The sequence below is a fragment of the Panthera leo genome, chromosome A1, assembly GCF_018350215.1.
Source record: "Panthera leo isolate Ple1 chromosome A1, P.leo_Ple1_pat1.1, whole genome shotgun sequence".
NCBI classification, from domain to species: domain Eukaryota; kingdom Metazoa; phylum Chordata; class Mammalia; order Carnivora; family Felidae; genus Panthera; species Panthera leo.
In genome coordinates this window covers 20257501-20282563 of record NC_056679.1, presented here as the reverse complement: position 1 = coordinate 20282563, position 25063 = coordinate 20257501, and the positions used below count along the sequence as shown (strand labels likewise).

The 25063-nt window shown below is 44.2% G+C and overlaps 1 protein-coding gene across 1 annotated transcript in view; it reads right to left on the bottom strand.

Moving 5' to 3' along the window:
• The window catches only part of LOC122228940 (guanylate cyclase soluble subunit beta-2-like), a 62075-nt gene that overhangs the window by 27610 nt on the left and 9402 nt on the right, over positions 1 to 25063 (bottom strand). The window contains exon 4 of the mRNA XM_042954267.1: positions 12439 to 12533. Within this exon, the coding sequence (XP_042810201.1) occupies positions 12439 to 12533 (95 nt within the window). The remainder of the gene's footprint in view (positions 1 to 12438; positions 12534 to 25063) is intronic.

Sequence of the window (25063 nt, the reverse complement as noted above, 5' to 3'; positions counted from 1 at the left end):
TGTTTTTTCAGGATGTTTTATAATTCCTGAAGCACTCAGTCATTTAACGCTCAGTAATCAACATCACCAATTATTTTGCCCAGTGCTTGCCAGAACCTTGTAAGGGAGATGATCTTATTACCATGTCCCCTTTCTGAGGGTGAGTGTCAGCTTTGTAAATTCACCCAAATCACGCAGAGTGGCAGAGTTTCTAAGTCTAAATTCGGTAATTCCCAGACCAAATCCCATAGCCCCTGGAGCAGCAATGAAATAAGAGGTCTCCCGCAGGGTGAGGGCTACTGATGGGTTGTCATCATTGACACAGGAGACAGGGCGTTCACTGATGTTGGTGGCCTGGCACATCTGTGAGAGAACACTCTCATATTTCCTGTGGTATGGTGACACTGGTAGGTCTTGGGGGCTGGAAGAAGGTCTGGAATGCCCAGGTTTATGGGAGTCCTGAGGAATTCACAATCACCATAATCCTTGGCTGGGTCCTGTGATGCTCTGGCTGGATCTAGAATTCCAGCAAGGGGCTTTCCAATGTCTTGAACTATGTGTGTAAGAGCAATCCTTGCATGGGTGGCAGGGGACCAGAGAAGGTCTGGGCACTTCCCAGCCTCTACCTGCTTCCAGAGATGGTCTGAGCAGCTCATCCCTATAGCTCATGTCCACACCTAGACTATTGGGCAGGTAATTGTTCTGCAGTCTGAACAGGGTAGAGTCCCCACTGAGTTGGCCTGGTCTTATCAGGGATGAGTTACACATACATCCCAAGAATGTATTAGCCAGCTCTTTTGAATCTAGACAAAGCTTGGGATGGCAGGGCAGAGGTGGTAATGGCTTATGTTAACTGCCTCTGTTGGGTTCTCTGCTTGTGGGTCCATCCCTAACTGGATGCAGGCAGGCTTGTCTATAACAGCAGTCAAGAGCCACCTACTAAGCCCCAAGGAACTGAGAAAAATTCCACTCAAGTCCTTTCCACTGCCTATGAGTCCCTGGGAGGAGAGGTCCTGAAAAGTACACGGACAGGTGTGGAATCGTTCCTTCCTCTTCCCTCCCTTCCCCACTCCTTTCCTGCTAAATCTAGCTTGTTCAGGCTGAGAAAAAACAGCTGTGCTGCGCGTCCCCCAGGCTGGAGCTCTAAGCAGGTGCATCCTGTTACCGGCCAAGAAAGCACACGTCCCAGAGGCCTCCTTCTCCCGGGGAACCACGCTCAGGAGGACTGGGCTGTCAGCAAGCAAGGTATAGTAAAGTGACGGTGGCAGGCTTGTGTAGAAAGAGCATCTGCTTGACTTTTCTTTCAGGTCTTTAAACCTACAAAACTCCACGAAGATGCCCGTTCCAGACCCTGTTATTTTGTTTCTGGGCGCCCAGCTCTGTTAATAGAAAAGGACGGCTGGCTCGGAGACTGTTGCTTAAACACGGATCTCGGGTTTGGTTGTGGCATTTTCCATCCGTGCTGGGTTTGGGGCTTCTTCTCAGATTCTTGACTGAGAATGTTTGTCTAGCAGAGGACAAAGGTCACTAAAAAACCAACTCCTGTGTTGTGTTGTTAAACAGTTTCATCTCTGTGAATTTAGGATTGCGTGAGTTCTCTTAAGTCATAGGGAGTCAGGGACAGATAGGAAGTGGCAAGAAAATGTGAACACTGAACAAGCCATGCCATAGGTGCCTTAACATATTTTTTAAGAGTGCACGTGAGCATGAGCAGGGGAGGAGGAGAGAGAGAGGGAGAGAGCGAATCCCAAGCAGGCTCCACACTGTCAGTGCAGAGCCTGACGCAGGCTTGATCTCAGGAACCTGGAGATTATGGCCTGAGCTGAAATCAAGAGCCAGATGCTTAACCGACTGAACCTCCAAGTGCCCCCATATTTTTTTAATGTTTCTTTATTTTTGAGAGATAGAGACAGAGCATGGGCAGGGGAGGGGCAGAGAGAGAGGGAGACACAGAATCTGAAGCAGGCTCCAGGCTCTGAGCTGGCAGCACAGAGCCCGACACAGGGCTCGAACTCACAAACCGTGAGATCATGACCTGAGCCAAAGTCAGATGCTTAACTGACTGAGCCACCCAGGTGCCCCGTGTTTTTTGATAGTGCAAAGGAGAATCTGTAGTATGCTTAGTATTTTATCTTTTGTGTAACAGATCTGGGGAAATAAGGAAATATGCGTCTATCTGCTTATTTGTGCAAAATTAAACACCAGGGACTATTGAGATGACTTACCTACAGGACATTGATGGGAATGAGGTAGAAAGGCTAAAAAAAATTGTGGGGGCTGGGGGTCTGACACGTTCTGAGCATAACTATTTGAACGTTTTGGTTTGGGGAATCATGTTAATGACTCGTATAGTGAAAATAAAGAAGATAAATACAGTCAATAAAGATTGGGAAAACCCTGAGATAGAATACAAACAGAAACAGATGAACAGAAAAGTATTTGAACAGAATAGTTTTGAATGATCGAATTACCCAGGAAAAAAAATTAACCCAGTGACATTTGAACATAGGATTCAGACTGCTTTGTCTTTGGGCTAAAGACAAAAACAAAACCAAAAATTGACTGTAGTTACTACGCTTCCTTCCCAAGATGGTGGTGAGCAATTCTGAAATAACTTCCTGAACATTTGAGGATTCATCCTATAAATAAATATACTATGAATAATGGGGAACAGGTTCCTCACTGTGTGAGAAGGAAGTTACAATTATGGAAAGGGGAAGAACAGAATGAAGTCTGTGGGAGTGAATTAGCAAATCTACCATAATAAGACCACAGGACTCATCATGTTTTTAGTTGGTTGGATGGATGGATGTGTGTGTGAGAGAGAGAGAGAGTGTTCAGGTCTCCTTGAAGAAATGGCAGATTTCAGGTCTGGAACACGGAAAGGATAAGATGAGCCTATAACATCTAGTCATGCCAGAAAGTTAATAAGTAAAGGGGACCTGGGTGGCTCAGTTGGCTGGGTGTCCAACTTCGGCTCAAGTCATGAAATCACGGTTCATGAGTTTGAGCCCCACGTGGGGCTCTGTGCTGACCGCTCAGAGCCTGGAGCCTGCTTCAGAGTCTGTCTCCTTCTCTCTGCCCCCCCCCACCCCTGCTTGTGCTCGCTTGCTCTCTCAAAAATAAATAAACATCAAAAAAAAGAAGTAATCAAAGAATGATGATGTGCCTAAAGTGGAAGGGCTCCCACGGGATAAATCTTGGAGAATTTGAGCATCAAAAAAATAATGAAAGCAAAGGTCTACAACCTTTTTAAAAAATAAGAATCCAGAGTTCACACTGCTACAAATAAATGGGAAAGAGGGAGAAATTCTTCTTTATAGTATAAATCCAACTAATAAACATAAAAAATGATGTACCATTTGGTCACCATAATTATGGTTGCAGGCAAAAATCACCAATGAGTACTAAAATTGGGGAGGGAGGGGTTTGAGAAACAAGATATTTTCATAGTCTCGATGTATCCTCTCCCAAGCTACTGAATTTAAAAGGGAAAGATAGGAACTTTCAGTAGAGAAACCTGGCAGATCCCACCTTAAGCAATCAAAGTTAGTACCCGTAATGGGACAATGGGACAAATGGACATCGTATACCCCCTGCTCTAATGAACTGGGAAGGACAAAATATCACTTCTGTGGTCTTCCTGCCAAGAAAGCATAACCTGAATTGAATCTGGAGGAACTGTCAGATAATCTGGAATTGAGGGGCCTTCTACAAGATAGCTGACCAGAACGTGCCAAAGACACGAACGTTAAAGGACACAAAGAGAGACTCAGGGACTATTCCAGATGTCAGAAGTTGAAAGAGATGTGACGGCTGAGATGATCCAAGGTTTTCTTTTGTTCTGAAGGATGTCATGGGGACAACTGGAAAAATCTCAATAAGGTCTGCAGATTAGATAATAGCCCTACACAAATGTTCATTTCCTGAGTTTGATAGTTGTACTGTAGTTATGTAAGAGAATTTTTTAGGGATACCGAGACATCATATCTGTAACATACTAATGATTCAGGGAAAAAAATACATAGATCTGGAGAGAAGGATAAAGCCAATATAGTAAAATGTTAACATTTGGGCAATATAGATGAAAAGTATATAGGAATTCCTTGTGCTATTCTTGCAAACCTCCTGTGAGTTCGAAGTTATGTCAAAGCAGAAGTTTTTACTGATTGTCCTGAAAAGACCTTAGTAAATCTAATACAGAAAGACCACAAAGACCGCATTTATCCACGGCCAGCTGAGATACAGCTGGATTCTGGGCCTCTGTAATATTATGAATTTTGTTAGGTATAATCAAGGCATTATGATTATGTTTTAAAATGTCTTTATCTTGTTAGAGACTCATACTGAAATATTTATGGGTAAAATTATGGGAAACCTGAGATTTGCTTTAAGACATTCCAGCAAAAACAAAACCAGAAAAAGGGTGGAGGGACCAGAGAAATGAGACAGGATTGGTGAAATATTCATAATTATTGAAGCTGGGTAAAGGATACAAGCGCTTGAATGTACAATTCTCTCTGCGTGTGTGTGTGTGTGTGTGCGAAACATTCTATTAAAAGGGTTGTTTGGGGGGTTCTTTTAATGGAAGACATCTTTGCTGGAAGAAAAACAGCTGTCGGGAAATGTCCATTTTCTAAATGCTTGCCTTCCTAGAAGAAGTATGGAGTCTTTTAAGAAGCTTTTCAATTGGAATGATATAAACTCAAATGTTCTGACTTAACAAGCCTGGGTCTTCAGCAGCACCAGGAAATGTTTACTTCTTCCTGGTGACAGCTCAAGGGACTGGAAAGAGAAGAGGTGGGCTGTCCAGGGGACAGGATACCCTCTAAACCCCGAGCAGGGGCTCACAGGCAGAGGGAAGCCAGAGACACAGCTGCCTATTCTGGGCCTTCTGGGCATGGGGTCCACCCTTATAGGGACCCACCTCCCATCACCCAGATACAGGCAACAAGAGCTATTCCTCTAAGGGACCCACCTGAGGCACCCAGAGAAAACACGTGTTCTTCCACAAGACAGGCAAGTGTACGCGGTATGTTTTACAAAATTTCCCATCGAAAATGGGCAGTTTTTCCCCCAAGGCTTATGTATCCAGAAGAATAAATCTTCAGATGTCTGGAAGGAGCCCTTCATCTAGCATACTCTCCTCAAATAATATCACCTAAGCCAGGCATGAGATGATGGGTGGGAGAAATCTTGTTGAGTAGGAGAAAGGAGTTGAAGAAAAGCAGGAAACAGCTACCCACAGGTTGCAAGGAGGAAACAGACTCTAAGCTCGGAGGGTTGGGGTCCAGAGGTAGCAATAAGTTTACCAGGGCATAGAGAAAAGGCAGCTTGGCCGTGGACCACACCAGCTCAGGCGGGAGGTCCTCTGCGGTGATGAAGCAGTCTCACATAAGCCTGGTAGGTAACAAGTTGCCTGCTTCCTGGCAAACTTTGGAACAGAGAAGTTGGTCTAACCAGGACTCCACTGGGTCGGGCTCGGGGAGGGGGACAAGGAGAGGCATCTGCGCCATTGAGTATCCAATCTGTGTCAGGCACTTTGCTCACATGATTGTGCTTCATCTTTAGGATGGCCCTCTGAGGTAGGGGCCGTAGGCATCGTGGCTAATCACCGATGGGGGATTTGCCCTACGTTACGTTACTGGGGACGGTACGGCCAGGGGTTCTACCCAGGTCCGTCCGACCCCAAAGTCCTTGCTACAGACCTGGTGCCCACCAGTCAGCTGCTCCTCTAGCCCGTGTGCTTCAGCACGGGGCTCGGAGCCAGGACGCCAGAGTTCAGGCCTTCTTTTTCAGTTAGTCACTTTCCTCGGTTACTTGTCCCACCTCCGGGGGTCGTGGGAAAGATCAAATGTTATAATGCCTGATTTGGGGACTTTGTAAATTTTATGGTGTTACTCTTCTTTTAAAGGAAGTGAGTGCAGAGAAGGCTTGTTGGCATTTGCTGATAGCTAACTGTTGAAACACATTTTACTATTGGTTTCTTAGCAAGCAAAGTCTAGACCGACACAGCTGTGCCAAATGGCTGTTGTGTGTTGTTTTGCATTTTGTCACTTCAGATCACTAATAACCCACTTACACACTAAGTAGGCACTTATTCATGTAGAGAACAATGCCTTATGCAATGCTTAACCTGCCATCTGGTCCCATCCTGAATTATGCTAATGGAAAGCACAGAGCTATGCAGTGGCAGAATGGTCTGGAGAAGGCCCAACAATTGCTTAAAGGTAGGGAAATTGCATTCTGGAGCTCACTCAGAAAGCAAAGCATGGACTAGTGGTAACTAGCATGCTTTTTTCTTTGTCTAAGGGAAGAGTTTGTCTCAACTGACCAGTGTATTTTGTTAAACAGTTAAATGTCCTTCCTGTAGACTTCCCCACCACCGGCAGGGCCATGTTCCCTCTCTGGCTCATGGAATGTTATGTGTATGTATGTATTTGTGTGTGTGTGTGTGTGTGTGTGTGTGTGTGTGTGTGTGTAGAGAGAAACCATACAGCCCATGTTTCTCAGAGCTATCCAGATTCCAACACTTAGGCACATGTTCATTTGATTTTGCATCCTAACTTTTTTTTTTTTTTTCAACGTTTTTTATTTATTTTTGGGACAGAGAGAGACAGAGCATGAACGGGGGAGGGGCAGAGAGAGAGGGAGACACAGAATCGGAAACAGGCTCCAGGCTCCGAGCCATCAGCCCAGAGCCTGATGCGGGGCTCGAACTCACGGACCGCGAGATCGTGACCTGGCTGAAGTCGGACGCTTAACCGACTGCGCCACCCAGGCGCCCCGCATCCTAACTTTTTATTTGAAAAACGCATTCACCATATATATATATACCCCTTCAGGTATAGGCCAAGAGATGTTATGGAAATAAGCAACAAGAAGCTAAAGAGAGAAATCTCAGTGATAGACTTTGGCTTTGGGTAGAAAGCCCCACACACTATAAAATCTCTAAAAGTCTATAAAATCATTGCTGCCTCCAAATATATTGGTTGGTTTGGAACTATGAACGCCTGAGGGCAGGTATGGGAAGGCATCTCTCTACTAAAGGTACTACCACCCCAAACGGTGTTCGCGTTCACACAAGTACAAAATGGCCTGAGTGTGATATCAGACATAGGAAGTGTTTCTTTCCGGAGACGTAAAGCTTACTTGAGCTCCTAACCCAGTCTGCTTGGGCTACTGTAACAACATATAACAGAAACTTACTGACTCACAATTCTGGAAGCCAGAAGTGCAAGAGTAAAGTGCCAGTGTGGTCAGGTTCTAGCAAGAGTTCTCTTCCTGGTTCCTCATCGTGTCCTCACATGATGTGGGCCTGGGAGTGTGAGAGAGAGAGAAAGCACACACCCGTGCTTCCTGACAGCGAGCGAGCTAGCCATCTGATACCTCTTTCTATAAGGGCACTAATTCATGACCTCATGTAAATCTAGTTATCTCCCAAAGGCCCCATCTCCAAATACCATCACTTTGGGGGGGAAGGGCTTCAACATACGAATTCGGTGGGGGTTGAACATAGTTCGGTCCATAGTAGTTCTCAAATAAAAAGGGATTTAAAAAAATCTTGAAAAAGATCCATTCTCCAGAGAATTAGATGACAAACTCGTTTTTTTGCAAAAGGCAAGTAGTAAATATTTTCAGCTTTCCAGGTATCTGCTGCAATTCCTCAACTCTGCCCCGATGACACAAAAGCAGCCATAGACCATATGTAAACAAATGGGCACAACTTGAGATTTTACTCACAAAAACAGGCAGGGAGCCAGATTTGGCCACCGGGCTGCATGTGGTTTGCCAATCACTGCCCAAGGGCCCAGAATATTATACCACAGCTGTTTGAGGTGAACAGCAGAGCTTATCTCTACTTTTAAGGGACAACAGCCAGAGATACAAGACATAGAAATGTCCCTGCCTCCCTTCCAGAGTCACCATTCTGTTTACATCTGCTGAGCACCCGCTTTAGGACACGCATGTTGCCAAGTGCCTCACGTTTGTTGCCTGATTTTATTCCTTCCTTCCCCATGACCGTTTGAAGTCAGTATGATTTCTTTTTGAGGAGGAAATCAACTGTCAATGAACTTTTTTAAGTTTATTTACTTTGAGATAACACGAGTGAGTGAGTCAGGGATGGGCAGAGAGCAAGGGAGAGAGAATCCCAAGAAGGCTCCACGCTGTCAGGAGCTGCCCAACGTGGGGCTTGGACTCATGAATCATGAGATCATGACCTGAGCCGAAAGCAAGAGTCAGACCCTACACTAACTGAGCCACCCAGGCGGGCGCCCCTGTCAATGAATTTCTATCACTGGCCCAAGGTCACACAGCTGACATGACAGAGCAGAATCCAACCCCTGGCCCCCATTCTAGAATATCGACAGGACCCCCTTTGACAGCGGGCTCGGAACCAAACAGAAACTGCGTGATGTAGCCTCTACAGCCCCCTGCTGCTGGGATCCCTTGAAAGCAAATCAAGAGAAGTCTGAAGGAGAGCTTCATTCAACCATCCAGTTCAAGCTGTACTGCTTTTTTATTTCCTGAACTCTGTCAAAACTCTAGCTTTTCAGGTCAATCTAGAGTCACCTCCCAGTACAGAACTCCCACCTCATGATTTTTATTCTTTCTGTGGGGGAAAAGTAACCGGATGCTCCCCTGACTTTAGCTGGGGGAAAGGTGGCCATCGTAAACACTCAGACTTGCCTGGGGGCCCGCAGGACTATTTGAGGGCCAGGCCTCACATATGTGGGGTAGAGCAAATCAGAATAAGGAAGGGGTCTGCCTGCGTGGTTTGAGAATCATATTTAATACCATAATCACATACTTTAAAAGATTAAAAAGCGGTGTTTAAGGAAATAAACCACACAATCTCTTTGGCAGGTGTGTTAAACAAGAAGGTCGAGAGGTTCACTCTGGTGCGGACAGGCTGCTGGGTGATGGGCAGGAAGACTGCTACCCAGGAGGTGAGCCGGGTCTAGAAGGTGGGTCTCCAGGATCCCAGCCCAGGGCGGGCCCCACAGCACTATGAAGAGTACATACCCTGGGGTAAGACTCCTCCTGAAATCCCGACCCCACCTACTTTTTGATAGCCCAAGCTCCATATAAATTCCCATTGGCATCAACTGTAGGAGAGGCAAGGGGCCCAAAGGAGCCCCCTAAAAGCAGGTTGGACAGGGTAGAGGTGGAGTTCGCAGGTGTTGCTGATACAGCCCAGGCCCTGGCCCATCTTTTTCATAGAAACTCTCTCTGTGAACCTCTTTGGAATGGGGAATGGGGGACAGGTGCTCAGCTATGATTCTGAGAAGCTACATGAGTGCTGTCTGCCAACTTCCTTTGCCTTCCTTCGAGGATCACTGCAGGGGGAGGCTGTGCACTGTCTTTAGAAGGCATCCAGGAGATGTTGCTGTTCTTGGAGCCCAAGCTCCAGGAGCTGAAGGAGCAAACGAACAGTTCATTCCTATACCTTATGTCCAGTCTCGGACACAACCTTGTCTAGTTCTATTAGGAGGCATGGATGGCAAGTGACCAGGAGCTAACACACATCTGCTTGGAAGTTCATGACCAGTTATAGCCTGGATTCCTCCCAGTGCCAACTGTCATCATCCCACTAACCCTTGTTGGCCCCTACTTGGCCCTGTGGCTCCAAGACAGACCCAAAACAGCCAGATGAACCAGCGGCAGCAGGGGACAGTCCCTTAACAGAGAGGATCTGCTCATCATGCACACTCAGCTCCTTGAGCCTTAAAAGCTTCCCCCACCCAACTTTGCGGAGACTTGGGGCTTCTCCCAGATGCAGACACCTGAAAGGTTTTCCGTATCCAGGAAATGACCAGGAACATGAGAAGAGACACAGATGTCAAACTGCCAGGTGATAACAAGGGGGAAACCTTTTCTATTGAATCCAGGTGCCTGGGGTTAAAACCGGTACAATTTTTTTTTTCATCAGAGAATTCCTCTGATATTCAGGGGAAAGAGAAACCAGTTCATTGCCTCGCCCAACACGGGCACATTACACGGCTGGGCTCTGGAGAAGCCACCTGTCTCTGCGGGCTTAGTGTCAGCTAACTGCCCTCGTGTATTCTCAAGCACATCTGCTGGGCTGGTTCTTGTGCGCTTGGGGCTGGCTTTTCCCTGTGACCCCCTGTGGAGGAGGCCCTAAGGACAGAAGGCCGACTTTCTGTGCCCTCAGAGATGCCATGAAAAACAGAAACCACAGCCCCTGCTGCCTGAACCCCTGTGGGCTGCACAGGAACCAGCCTAAAGCTCCCCAGCCTCACTCACACTTCCAACAATTCTGCCCCAGGGTCTCGGGTACCAGGCAAGGATGCTGACACAGGGTCCGCCAGCAATAAACCCTAGACGCCATCGCAGCATGACCCAAAGCCAGAGTGGCTGCAGGAATAGGCAAAGGAAGATCAACCGGGACCCAAAGAGGGATGTCATGTCTTGCAAGAACCTGAAGGCACCAGAGGACTTTCTCTGCTTTCTGCACAAGCCCCCTGGAGCCTGGGCAGCAGAGGCTGCTGGCCTTTCCTTCCTCTCCAGGCCCCAGCTCACTGTGCGCTCCATGCTGGTGAGAAGGGAGGGTAAAGGAAAGGAGGGTATGCTGGGTCAGTGTCACCTCAAAGTCCATGTCTACTTGGAACCTCCAAATGTCAACTTGTTTAGAAATGGGAAATTAATGCAGAAAGAAGGAAGGAAAGAAGGAAATAGATTCTGAGAGCGTATAATTATGCCAGAGACCACATTTGATATTTTCACATATACCATCTCATATAATCCGAAAAATAACTCTGAGGGGTAGATATTATTATTCTCATAGACCAATGAGAAGATGACAACTGAGTAAGTAATTGCCCTCAGCCATTAAACTAGAAAGAAGCAGAACTGTATTCTTTCTTCGTCCTGACCCTCTTCCTGTCTGGGACAGGGGAGTGAGCAAGTTAATATAATAAACCATCCCTTGCTGAGACATCTGCACCAGGAATTAGCCTGAAAGTCCACGTGCATTGTAAGTGGGACCATTCACAAGGGTTCCCCCATTATGACCCCGTCAATGGCATTTTAATATCTGGATAGATGGGAAGACCTCCCGTGGCAGAGCAGATGGGGAAGAAGGGCCCTCAGCACTCCCACAAAGTACACCGTGTCTATTTCTAGAAAAATGCAAGTATGGTTGGCATAAGAGGATTTTCAGTGCTGTTCCTCCTGTGAACCCAGGGCTAATTGTGACGATCCATTTCAAAGTTATTACCTCTGTCAAAGCCATCATCAAGGCCAAACATAAAAGTGGTGTATAGATGATAAAACTCAAGAGTGACACTCATGATGTTCGTCGGTAAGAAGCTATTCAAATGGAAAGGATGATTACTGGATCAGGGTGGGCCCTGGGTCTAATCCTTATAAAAAGAGGGAAACATGGACATAGAGACACAGGCACAGGGAGAAAATGGCCACGTGAGGATGGAAGCAGAAAGTGGAGTGGTGCTGTCCCAAGGAGCGCCTGGGGCCCCCAGAACCTGGAAAAGGAAGGATCCTTCCCTAGAGCCTTCAGAGGAAGCCTGGCCTCGCTGATGCCTTGATTTCAGGCTTCCAGTCCCCTGAACTATGAAAGAATAAAAACTATCCAGTTTGTAGGTACAGTCGATCCTCATTATTTGCAGATTCCGTATTTGCAAATTTACCCACTCACTAAAATGTATCTGTAACCCCAAAATCTCTAGCTCGGAGCCTTAGCCGTCGCTCCTGAGCAGGTGCAGAGTGGCAAAACAATTGAGTCCCCCAACACACATGTTTCTAGCTAACATCAAATGAGGCCGTGTGCTCTGTACTCTTGTTTCCTTTCTCATAAATAAGCGTCCTTTCTGCAATTCATTTAGCGCTATGGTTTTACATTTGTGCACTTTTTGTTGGTGATTGTGCTGTTCAAAATGCCCCCAAAACAGTGCTGAAGTGCTGTCTGGTGTTCCTAAGAAGGTTGTGATGTACCTTACAGACAAAATACGTGTGTTAGATAAGATTCATTCAGGTATGAGTTATAGCGGTACTGGCCATGAGTCCAATGTTAATAACTATATATATATATATATATACTATATATATATATAGTTATTATATATATAAACAATATATAAATATATATATCTAAAAAATATATAAATATATATAAGCATTATATATTATATATAATATATTAACAATATACATATTATATATAATATATATAAATATATTAAGATCTTTAAACAGAAATGCATAAAACAAGGTTATTGACTTATTGGTTGATGAAAATATTGTGACCAAAGGCTTTCAGGAATCTAACCTGTGTTTCTTCTCGGAACAATGGCTCAGTATTGCTAATTCAGTGTTCGCAGGGACTTGGTAGAGCAGAACTACTGTGGCTGATGAGAATCGATTGTACTTTGTTCCAGCAGCCCTAAGATACCAAAACAAAGCCCTCTTCAGACTTACCGAGAACCTTGCAGGCCTCTTGGATGAGCTTAATGGTGATGATGTCATCATACACTGTGTAGGTCATGAAGGCATCTTGCACTTCTGCGGAAGTTCTGAAAGGTAAACCACGAAGCAATGAAAACCCAGCAACTGGAGCTTTGCCTCAAGGATATACTCAGTAACTCGCGAGATATAATATAGAAAGAACACTCTCGATCATGAGGAATAGGAGACAGTGGAGTATTTAGGGGTCCTCTCCTCCAAGATGTCTTCTCCAGATACCAGCTTCGGGCAAGAGCTCCCTTCTCAAGTATCTACGGTAGGCTAGGTGTTTCCCTAATTTATATCAAAATTATTAGTCTTCCCCTCTAGACTGTGCCCCTTGAGCATGGGTATTATGACTTATTTTTATCTTTGAACCCCCAGCAAGAGGTACAGTGGTTGGCACAAGTCAAGAACCTAATACGTGTTAGTGAACACGGAACTCTGTGGTTACAGAGCCTCATTCTCTAAAGCAAGTAAGATAGCTGCTTGAGAATCTCACTGCTTTGCAACCTGGTAGCTTTGTTTTAGGAGCTGGCGATGGACTTTAGTCTTACAACAGTTAGCCAAACCTGGTAAAAAAAAAAAAAAAAAAGGGGGCTTAACCTGGGAGTTAGGCTCTTGGCTTGCTTCTTGTGTGAACCATTAAACTGCATGTAGCAATTCAGTCAATTCAGGAGGCTGGGCTTGGGAATGCTTCCCTGAGAAAGGGAGATTTACTGAGACCAGCATTCTGGACAGAGTGAATAGGCTCCAAGGCAGCAGAGAGAATGAAGAATCAAGAAGAATACAAAACATTTGAGTTTATCCCAGAACACGTCACAGAATCTTGGAAGAAGCGTGAAATTTCCTAGTAGTCCAATTCTCCCATTCTATATTACCTCTGACTGCTAGCCTTCTAGTTTCTTCTTAAAGGCTTTCAGTGCCAAGAATCTCACTCTTCTGCAAGGCAGCACCTTAGATTTACAGACTGCTCTCTTGGACAGAATCTTTTCTTACGTTGAACCAAAACCTACTTCTAGACCTTGGTAATGGGCATCTGCTTTTGGCCATGGAGCTGACAGATCATTTCTGATCATCCCCCTTACTGTTGAGGAAATGGAAGCTCAGAAAGGTTGTCTTGCCAGCATCCCCCAGCTGACATGTGAGCGATCTGGGTTCTGAGCTCTGAAGCCCACACAGTCCTGGCACCTTGCCATCACAGTTCCACTCACCGGTCTTGGATGTGCACCCTGGGGACACGCAGATGGTGTTGGTCCCACCTCCAGATACCAGCCCTCTAATACTTGAAGATCTTTATTCATTCCTAAAGCTTTCCCCGCCCCCACCCCGGGCTAGACACTCCTTCATCTTCCTGGACTTCATCTTTCTCACTATTAAATGGGACAATAATACCTGTCCCACATTTCTGGCAGGAGTATTGACGAGGATAAAAGAGGGTAGCCGGAGTGAAAGGAGAGAATAAGTACCACACGGATGCAAGGAGGAGCTGCAGTAATAAAACAAGGGCACAGAGACGGCATGCTGTGTCAGGGGTGACCCAGCCAGGAGTCGGGAAACCCTGGTTCCAAATCTATCCCCGATACAAACAAGCTCTGAGGGAAAATGACTTTCTCTCTTTGCACCTCGATATCCTTACTGGTAAAGTAAAGGAGGTGGTTGGTAAGATCAGCGTTCCTTAACAGTTAAAAAAAATTTTTTTTAAGATTTTTTAATGTTTATTTATTTTGAGAGAGAGAGAAAGAGAGTGGGGGAGAGGCAGAGAAAGAGGGAGATAGAAGATATGAAGTGGTCTCTGTGCCGACAGCAGAGAGCCCGATGCGGGACTCGAACTCACGAACTGTGAGATCGCCACCTGAGCGGAAGTTGGATGCTTAACCGACTGAGCCACCCAGGCGCCCCAAACCTTTTGTTTCAGTCCATGTTCCCCTCCTAACCCCACACACACTTGCTAGAGCTTCTCAAACAGCCCTGTAGGGGCACTTGACCATCATGAACTAGAAGCTCTCTGGGTTTCTCTCCACTTGTAAGATTCCTATTTTGGTCCATGTCTGTACAGTGCGTTCTAAGCATCATCAAAGGCAACTGTTCAGAGAAGCTGAATGTGACGCCCAGGGCAGACAAAGGATGCCCTTAACCACCGCTACTCTCTTCAGCGGGGGGCTCTCTGCCGTGTTGTCATCACCCTCCATCTACTTGCCCAGGGCCTGCGGGCCTTTGTGAAACCTTGGACCCTGCTTCTATGCCTGTTTCATAGAAACACCATGAGCGACGTCCAAATTTAAACCTGATGTGTTATCATTTATTCAGAAGGCCCCCAAAGGGATTATGTCATCTCCAGGACCCTTGGAAATGTAACAGACTCCACCGCACCTCCCAGGCTTCTGGTGGGACCACCCACCCATCCATGTCTGGATCTGGCAGCCTCTCCTTTCCTATAGGCTGAACTTGTAATGCTTTAGTGTCAAATATTGATTTGGTCTGTATATATGTTGCATGTCTCTGGGATGCCAGACATGCCCAGACTGTTATGATTACACAGGAATTGCCAGCCTTGCTTATTGATCTCCATAATCTTGTATATGACTCTTCCCACAGGGTCAGTGTATGCTCGCATATATAGTCATTCAAACTGCTCTAGTGAAGCAGTACGTTCGCGAAGAATAAAAGTAAATAAATAAACCAATTGGTAACCTTCCCACGAGGTGGCAAAACCTCCGCTAAGAAGGGAAGGAGAGAGAAATGGCCCTCAGAAGACATTTTTAAAAGACTGGGGCCTGGAAAAGCAGTGTGGGAAATGAAGTAAGTTGACGTTTCAAACTCACACAAAGAGGGGCACGTTTCACGTAACGTGAAAAATGCCAACCACAGAGGTGGCCACACATACACATATTCAGGAGATCTGGCGAATCAGTCTTTAACTGGAATAGTTGGCCATTAAATGTACGTGCCTCTGGGGGCGCCTGGCTGGCTCAGTCGGTTAAGCGTTCCAACTTTGCTCGGGTCATGATCTCATGGTCCGTGAGTTTGAGCCCTGTGTTGGGCTCTGTGCTGACAGCTCGGAGACTGGAGCCTGTTTCCAGTTCTGTGTCTCCCTCTCTTTCTGCCCCTCCCCCTCCCATGCTCTGTCTCTGTCTCTCTCTATCTCTCTGTCTCTCAAAAATAAATGTTAAAAATAAATAAATGTACATCCCTCTTTAGTTAGTTTTAACTAGTGGTACCCAGAGTAACTGGGCAGGAAACCAGGGCCAGGCTGTCTACTCCAGAATAACTTGGGGATCTAAATAAACATACAGATTCCTGGGCCCTAGAGGCGGTGCCTGGAAATCCATATTTATTTAACCACTCATCTCAGATACCTCTCCAAGGCTTGGAAACCACTGCTCAGAAACACTTTCTAGGATTCAATCTGGCAAGGCCACATATTACAAATTATAGATCTTACATTGTTCAGCATTACACAACTGATGTAATGGTTTCTAAGAGTCCAGAGTGAGCCATAAAGCCCACAGGAAAAATAAATAGCACGTTGTAGCAAGTTTCAGGCCAAGAAAATGGGATCAATTCTAAGCCGTGGGAAATCACTCCCTCAAGATCTCCTTTCTGGAATCCATGTAACAAACTTGAGTAAGCATGTGACTCAAGGTGTAGTTGGGGAAGAAGAGGCCCTGAGAGTTGCACGGCCTGTCCTAGTGTCATGACCACCTGGTATTTAGAAGAAGCCCCAGCTTGTCATTCTAGCCAAGCTGGAATGTCACAAAAGCTTTCGTGACGAAAGTCCAGACCTGTTGGGTTGACACACATAGTTGACACACATAGACCCTGCACCCCATCCCTTACCTCCAGCCACCTTCCGTACTCATTCCTCAAGATGCTTGAGGTTCCTGTGACTCGCCATGCCAGATCCTTCCCGTGGACTCTCCCCCGACTGGAAGAGCCTCACTCTCTCTTATCTGGCCAACTTTTGTTCCTCCTTCCCAACTCAGCCTCAGAATCACCAACTCTGGTCAGTAGGAGCTGAAGCCAGATTCTAGCACCTCTCCTCTGAGCTCCTGGGTCTCCCCCACTTACCTATCTTAACACTGGCTGCACCGTAACCTTTGATTTACCTGTCCACGGGCCTCCTAGACTACAGGCTCCAAAGTGCAGGAAAACGGCATTTGATTTCCTATCTTTAATATACCTGGCACACAATAAGAGCCTGATAGGTCGTCATAAGAGGCGTACAAAGTGTGAGAGGCCTAACTTGATAGAGGCTTACGTATCCACTGTGTGAGTCGGGAGACCTGGAAATGAATCCTGGCCCTACCACAGTCGAGCTGGGTGACTTGAAACAAATCTCCCTGTGCCTCCATTTCTCCATTTTTACCCTGAGAGTATAGGGTCAACGTTTCCAAGGAGAATTTGATGTACAACTCTCCTCTGCCCTGCCCTCCCATCTCCCCAGCTACCATACAATGTGATTCACTGAGAATGACTCTGGCACCTAAACCAGCAGTTCTCAAAGTGTGTTCCATGGAAGCCTGGGGGCGGGGGGGGTGCCTAAGAAGCTTCTCAGGGTCCATGAGGTTAGAACGACTTTCATAATAAAATTAAGACATTGTTTGCCCTTTGGGCTGGCTAAAATGTGATCTACCCGTTCCAAAGCATTGGTAGGTAGATCTGTTAGTGCCCTACGTAGCGTGAATCGAGGCAGTGGCTCTAAACTGCACTGAGTAGTTATCATATTCTTCACTGCCACACACTCGTGGTAAAGAAAAACAAAGCTGGTTCCACTTCAAACTGTCCTTAAAGATGCAATAAAACTGGGCACCTGGGTGGCTCCTTTGATTATACATCCAACTTTGGTTCAGGTCATGATCTCACGGTCCGTGGGTTTGAGCCCAGTGTGGGGCTCTGTGCTGACAGCTCAGAGCCTGGACCCTGCTTCGGATTCTGTCTCCCTCTCTCTCTGTCCCTCCCCCACTTGTGCTCGGTCTCTCTCTGTCTCAAAAATAACGTTTCTTTTAAAAGATGCAACAAAATGGTCAATTTTCTTAAATCTTGGCCCTGAGTACACCTCTTTTGAACATTCTGCATGACAAATTGGGAAGTGCACATCAACAGAAAGCACCTCTCCTGTGTATGGAAAGAGGATGGTCAGCTCGAGGAAAAACACTTTTATGATGGTCTTTGTGAGCCGAATTAGCTACCGTTTTCATGGAACATCATTTCTACTGGGAAGAACCCCCGACAGACGGACCATGGTTACTCAGAATTGGATACTTGGCAGACATTTTCTTAAAAAACAGAACAAAGTTAACTTGTCACTTCAAGAAAAATAACTGACAGAATGTGTTGCCAGTGATAAAACTCAAGCTCTCAAGTGAGAATTGGAATTTTGGGAAACTTGTGTCTGCTACCGTGAGCTCATTAGCTTCCCATGATGAGAGTGTGGTGATATTAACAAATGTGATTTTGACATCGTATAATGCATTAGGGCAATAGTCACAAGATCTGCATAACTCTGTCAGCTCATATTTTCCAAATGACTAATGATGATAGGACAAAATGATGGTAAAAGACATTTCAACGTATACCACAGGCCAAAGGATTCGCACTCAACATTGTAACTCATCCTGGAGAAACTGCCCCTGGCAGAGCTTTTGTGAAGTTTAAAAGAACATCCACCGGTATCTGAAAAGAGCATTAAAGTACTTCCTCCTCCTGTATTTTCTTCATACATTTCACCGAAAACACAGATCACAACAGATAAAGCGGAGAAAATAGAATCCAGCTAGTAAGGCAAACATTGAAGACATTTGCAAACAATGTAAAGCAATGTCTAATTATTTTATTTGGCTAATAGTTATTTTTCATAAAAATATTTATGCTCACATGTAATAGGTTTATTATTGCTATTTTTAAATAAATCAATAAATAACCACTTATTAAAACTTCTCAGGTTTAATTCCCAATATAGTAAAGGCCAATAGATAAAAGTTCTTAGCATCTTCAATAGTTTTTAAGGTTAAAAAGTCTTCCTAAGGCCAAATTGTTTGAGAACTTCCAATTTAAACCCAGAGTGAATCAGGTTTGCTTTGGGAGCAGAGGAAGCTGAGGCTTCTGGGGAAGAAACAGCCCTGCCCAGCCTCCCTTGTATAGAACCACCCCAGCCTGGGAGGGTGGTGGAAGGACCACCCCGTATGCCCTGATGATGGTTCTAGGCCCTTCTGGAAGGGACTGCAGACCAGCCAGCCCCCAGAGCCAGCTCCTCCTGATGGACGCAAAAGCATCCAGACCTTAATGTGACCCCTAAAATAGGCATCTGAAAGAGACGCTTCAGCTCCCTGATTGGGGACCACCTGCTACATAGGGGAGCTTCCCTAAAACAACAGTGGGAAGGTGGGGAAAGAGAGGTGAGACACGTAGAAGTAGACAAAGTGCTGGCATTCTTCTAGAACTTGCCATCGGGAAAGAAGCACACGTGGTAAGCAACTGCCTAGAAAGTTACAGATGTACAGAAAGGAATTTGTCTAAGCTATCAATAAAAATAAAACACAATAAAAACAATTTTCAGCCAACCGTGTTAGGGGTACATTCATTCTGTTCTCTTGATGGAAAATGATCTCATTAAATCATTGTCATATGAACAGGTAAGCCAAAAGCAGCCAAAGATGCGGGGAAAAATAGAAAGGTGAGTCAGGTGTTAATAAATATGTGTTACCTTTTGGACCATTGATATTAATGTTATCTGTCAACTTTAAAATTTTTATTCTCATTCTAAATACTCACTTTTGAGGCCAAATTTTTATTTGTGATTTTTAAAATTTATTTATTTTTTAATTTACATCCAAGTTAGTTAACATATATTGCAACAATGATTTCAGGAGTAGATTCCTTAATGCCCCATGCCCGTTTAGCCCATCCGTTTCCCACAACCCCTCCAGCAACCCTCTATATTTGTTCTCTATATTTAAGAGTCTCTTATGTTTTGTCCCCCTCCCTGTTTTTATATTCTTTTTGCTTCCCTTCCCTTATGTTCATCTGCTTCGTATTGTAAATTCCTCATATGAGTGAAGTCATATGATATTTGTCTTTCTCTGACTGACTAATTTCTCTTAGCATAATACCCTCTAGTTCCATCCACGTAGTTGCAAATGGCCAGATATCATTCTTTTGGATTGCCAAGTAACACTCCATTGTATATATACACTACATCTTCTATACCCATTCATCCATCGACGGACATTTGGGCTGTTTCCATAGTTTGGCTATTGTTGATAGAGCTGCTGTAAATATTGGGGTTCATGCATCCCTTCGAAACAGCACACTGTATCCCTTAGATAGATACCTAGTAGTGCAATTGCCGGGTCGTAGGGTAGTTCTATTTTTAATTTTTTGAGGAACCTCCATACTGTTTTCCAGAGTGGCTGCACCAGCTTGCATTGCCACCAGCAGTGCAAAAGACATCCTCTTTCTCCGCATCCTCGCCAACATCTGTTGTTGCCTGAGTTGTAACTGTCAGCCATTCTGACAGGTGGAAGGTGGTATCTCATTGTGGTTTTGATTTGTATTTCCCTGATGATGAGTGATGTTGAGCATTTTTTCATGCGCCGGTTGGCCATCTGGATGTCTCCTTTGGAAAAGTGTCTAGTCATGTCTTTTGTCCATTTCCTCACTGGATTATGTGTTTTTTGGGTGTTGAGTTTGTTAAGTTCTTTATAGATTTTGGATACTAACCCTTCATCTGATATGTCGTTTGCAAGTATCTTCTCCCACTCCGTTGGCTGCCTTTTAGTTTTGCTGATTGTTTCCTTCGCTGTGCAGAAGTTTTTTATCTTGATGAGGTCCCAATAGTTCATTTTTGCTTTTATTTCCCTTGCTTCCAGAGACACGCCGAGTCAGAAGTTGCTGAGGTCAAAGAGGTTTTTGCCCGTTTTCTCCTCCAGGATTTTGATGGCTTCCTGTCTTACATTGAGGCCTTTCATCCATTTTGAGTTTATTTTTGTGTATGGTGTAAGAAAGTGGTCCAGGTTCATTCTTCTGCATGTCGCTGTCCAGTTTTCCCAACACGACGTGCTGAAGAGACTGTCTTTATTCCGTGCATATTCTTTCCTGCTTTGTCAAAGATTAGTTGGCCATACGTTTGTGGGTCCATTTCTGGGTTCTCTATTCTGTTCCATTGATCTGAGTGTCTGTTTTTGTGCCAGTCTCGCACCTTCTTGATGCTTAAAACTTTGTAATGCAGCTTGAAATCTGGAATTGTGATGCCTCCAGCTTTGGTTTTCTTTTTCAGGATTGCTTTGGCTATTCGGGGTCTTTCCTGGTTCCATACAAGTTTTAGAGTTGTTTGTTCTAGCTCTGTGAAGAATGCTGGTGTTATTTTGATAGGGATTGCATTGAATATGTAGATTGCTTTGGGTAGTAGCTACATTTTAACAATATTTGTTCTTCCTATCCAGGAGCATGGAATGTTTTTCCACTTTTTGTGTGTCTTCAATTTATTTCATAAGCTTTCTATAGTTTTCAGTGTATAGGTTTTTCACCTCTTTAGTTAGGTTTATTCCTAGATATTTTATAGTTTTTAGTATAATAGTAAATGGGATCGATTCCTTGATTTCTCTTTCCGCTGCTTCATTATTGGTGTATAGAAATGCAACTGATCTCTGTACATTGATTTTATATCCTGTGACCTTGCTGAATTCATGGATCAGTTCTAGCAGATTTTTTGTGAAGTCTTCTGGATTTTCCTCATAGATTATCATGTCATCTGTGAAGAGTGAAAATTTGACTTCCTCCTTGCCAATTTTGATGTCTTTTCTTTCTTTATGTTGTCTGATTGCTGAGGCTAAGACTTCCAACACTATGTTGAATAACAGTGGTGAGAGTAGACATACTTGTTGTGTTCCTGACCTTGGGGGAAAGCTCTCAGTTTCTCCCCATTGAGGATGATATTAACTGTGAGTCTTTTGTATATGGCGTTTATGATCTTGAGCTATGATCCTTCTATCCTTACTTTCTTGAAGGCTTTTATCAAGAAAGGATGCTGTATTTTGTCAAATGACTTTTCTACACCTATTGAGAGGATGTGTTGTGAGTTCTTAACTAGAGGCTCATGGATGGGCTTGAGAGGGTCTGAGAACATTTGAAATCATCTTTGAAAAAGTACACATGTGTATACATGTATTTTCTGGGAAAAGGGTACATGGTATTCATCAGAACCCCTAAGAGCTCTGTGACCTAAAATGTTCAAGGACCCCTGCCTCTACATTTTTGGGATCTTGTTCTTAGTAAATAAGAAAAGCACCTGACATTATAACATCTTTAAAAAAACATCCTTTCAGGGGCGCCTGGGTGGCTCAGTTGGTTGAGTGTCTGACTGTTGATTTTGGGTCAGGTCATGATGTCACAGTTCATGAGTTCGAGCCTCACATCGGGCTCTATGCTGACGGCATGGAGACTGCTTAGGATTCTCTCTCTCCTTCTCTATGCCCCCTCCCCCTCTCTTAAAATAAACATTAAACAAACAAACAAACAAATGTTTTCAAATGCATGGAAAAACTATTTGAGCCAGAAACAATCAGGAGGACTGCTATTCATCCCCCTTCCGCTAAACCACCTCCATCCCATGGACTCACTAAGCCTCACTCACTCCCTCCATATTCTCTGTTTTTCCCATAAATAAGGTCTGGTTAAAAAGTAGGTAAAAGCAGACAGTTTCTAGGTTTTGACTTAAATCGAGAAATGTTGGCTATATCCCACTCTCACTCCATTCCTGGCCATGAATGTGTTTCCTGGTTTATCTGGCTGCCTAAAATCATGTCATCAGAACCACAAGGGCCTTAAGAAATCAATTTGGTTAGTATGTCTAAGTGGGTGGACTCAATCCCCAAAAGATATCAGAATATTCAAGTGCCTAGAACATTTTAAAAGTATTTAATATCATCATATTATTACGTATATAAAAAAGAAATTAATTTTCTAATAAAGGCCATCAAAAGTAAAGCTTGAAAATATTTTTGTTTAGTGGGAATATATGAAAGATAAATTTAGCAGGGGTAGAAACAGATATTATAAGGCCTGAAGTTTATGTAATTTGGAGATCCTCCTTTAAAAAATAATATAAAATAAAAAGAATATAAAATTACAAATAAAGCAATCCCTATCAAAATAACACCAGCATTCTTCACAGAGCTAGAACAAACAACTCTAAAACTTGTATGGAATCAGGAAAGACCCCGAATAGCCAAAGCAATCCTGAAAAAGAAAGCCAAAGCTGGAGGCATCACAATTCCAGATTTCAAGCTGCATTACAAAGTTTTAAGCATCAAGAAGGTGCGAGACTGGCACAAAAACAGACACTCAGATCAATGGAACAGAATAGAGAACCCAGAAATGGACCCACAAACGTATGGCCAACTAATCTTTGACAAAGCAGGAAAGAATATGCACGGAATAAAGACAGTCTCTTCAGCACGTCGTGTTGGGAAAACTGGACAGCGACATGCAGAAGAATGAACCTGGACCACTTTCTTACACCATACACAAAAATAAACTCAAAATGGATGAAAGGCCTCAATGTAAGACAGGAAGCCATCAAAATCCTGGAGGAGAAAACGGGCAAAAACCTCTTTGACCTCAGCAACTTCTGACTCGGCGTGTCTCTGGAAGCAAAGGAAATAAAAGCAAAAATGAACTATTGGGACCTCATCAAGATAAAAAACTTCTGCACAGCGAAGGAAACAATCAGCAAAACTAAAAGGCAGCCAACGGAGTGGGAGAAGATACTTGCAAACGACATATCAGATGAAGGGTTAGTATCCAAAATCTATAAAGAACTTAACAAACTCAACACCCAAAAAACACATAATCCAGTGAGGAAATGGACAAAAGACATGACTAGACACTTTTCCAAAGAAGACATCCAGATGGCCAACCATCGCATGAAAAAATGCTCAACATCACTCATCATCAGGGAAATACAAATCAAAACCACAATGAGATACCACCTTCCACCTGTCAGAATGGCTGACAGTTACAACTCAGGCAACAACAGATGTTGGCGAGGATGCGGAGAAAGAGGATGTCTTTTGCACTGCTGGTGGCAATGCAAGCTGGTGCAGCCACTCTGGAAAACAGTATGGAGGTTCCTCAAAAAATTAAAAATAGAACTACCCTACGACCCGGCAATTGCACTACTAGGTATCTATCTAAGGGATACAGTGTGCTGTTTCGAAGGGATGCATGAACCCCAATATTTACAGCAGCTCTATCAACAATAGCCAAACTATGGAAACAGCCCAAATGTCCGTCGATGGATGAATGGGTAAAGAAGATGTAGTATATATATACAATGGAGTATTACTTGGCAATCCAAAAGAATGATATCTGGCCATTTGCAACTACGTGGATGGAACTAGAGTGTATTATGCTAAGCAAAATTAGAGAAAGACAAATATCATATGACTTCACTCGTGGAATTTAAGAAACAAAAAAAGACAAATTAAGGGAAGAGAAGCCAAAATAATATGAAAACAGAGAAGGAGACAAAAAATAAGAGGCTCTTACATACAGAGAACAAACTGAGGGTTGCCGGTAGGGTGTTGGGTGGGAGGATGGGCTAAATGGGCAATGGGCAACAAAGAGGACACTTGCTGGGATGAGCCCTGGGTGTTATTTGTAAGTGATGAATCACTAAATTCACTTCCTGAAATCATTATTACACTATATGTTAACTAACTTGGATTTAAACTTAAAAGAAGAACCCACAACACATCTCTCCTAAATTGATTAATTTGGGCTTGATGAGCATCCATCCATCTGCCATTCATTTATTCCTCTTCCGTTCATGTGTACATAAATCACGCAGGCATCAATCCCTTCCCTATGCACTTGTTTCTACAGTGGAGAAATATGCCATTCATGCTGGCTGCATCCAGAACCTCTTCTCAGGGACCCTACGCTCTGAAGTCCACCTGATTGGACCAGGTATTGGCTCCTGACCAAAGTCAGTCTGTCATATCCTCTGTCTCAGGTGACAGAGACAGTGTCGGGAATTGAGACACTGAGAAACTGAGTCTATCAAATGATTGTAACCTCTTGAATTGAAAGGACATATAAAAAATGGGGAGACAAATTAAGATATGTTCAGAGAGAGACAGGAAAATAGAGGCAACATAAAAAGATACATAGAGATGGAGAGAGGTCCACTGACCTTCTATTTCCTCTGTGGTCTCTCTGCTTTCCACAGATGAGCTCTGTGAATTCTACTAACCCTACCCTCTGACTCCTAACTGACTACTTCATTAAACTTTAGCTCACAGAGTGAATTGCTGATCCCTGCAAGCAAAGTCCTGGAATACGTTCCAGACTCTTCTCTGTGTCAGTCATCTCAATCTTCACAAGAGGATAAGGTGAGTACCATCATTATCTCCATTCAGGAGTGAGGGCACCAAGACTCAAAGACCTCAGTAACCCATTGCAGTCAGAATAAAATTCCCACTCCTTTCCTTCTTTAACCACGTGGATATTCTGGTCCTTAACCACATCTCCACTTCCATCTCCTACCAGACTGTCAGTCATGATACTCCAGTCACAGTGAGGTTTCTTCTGGGTCTCA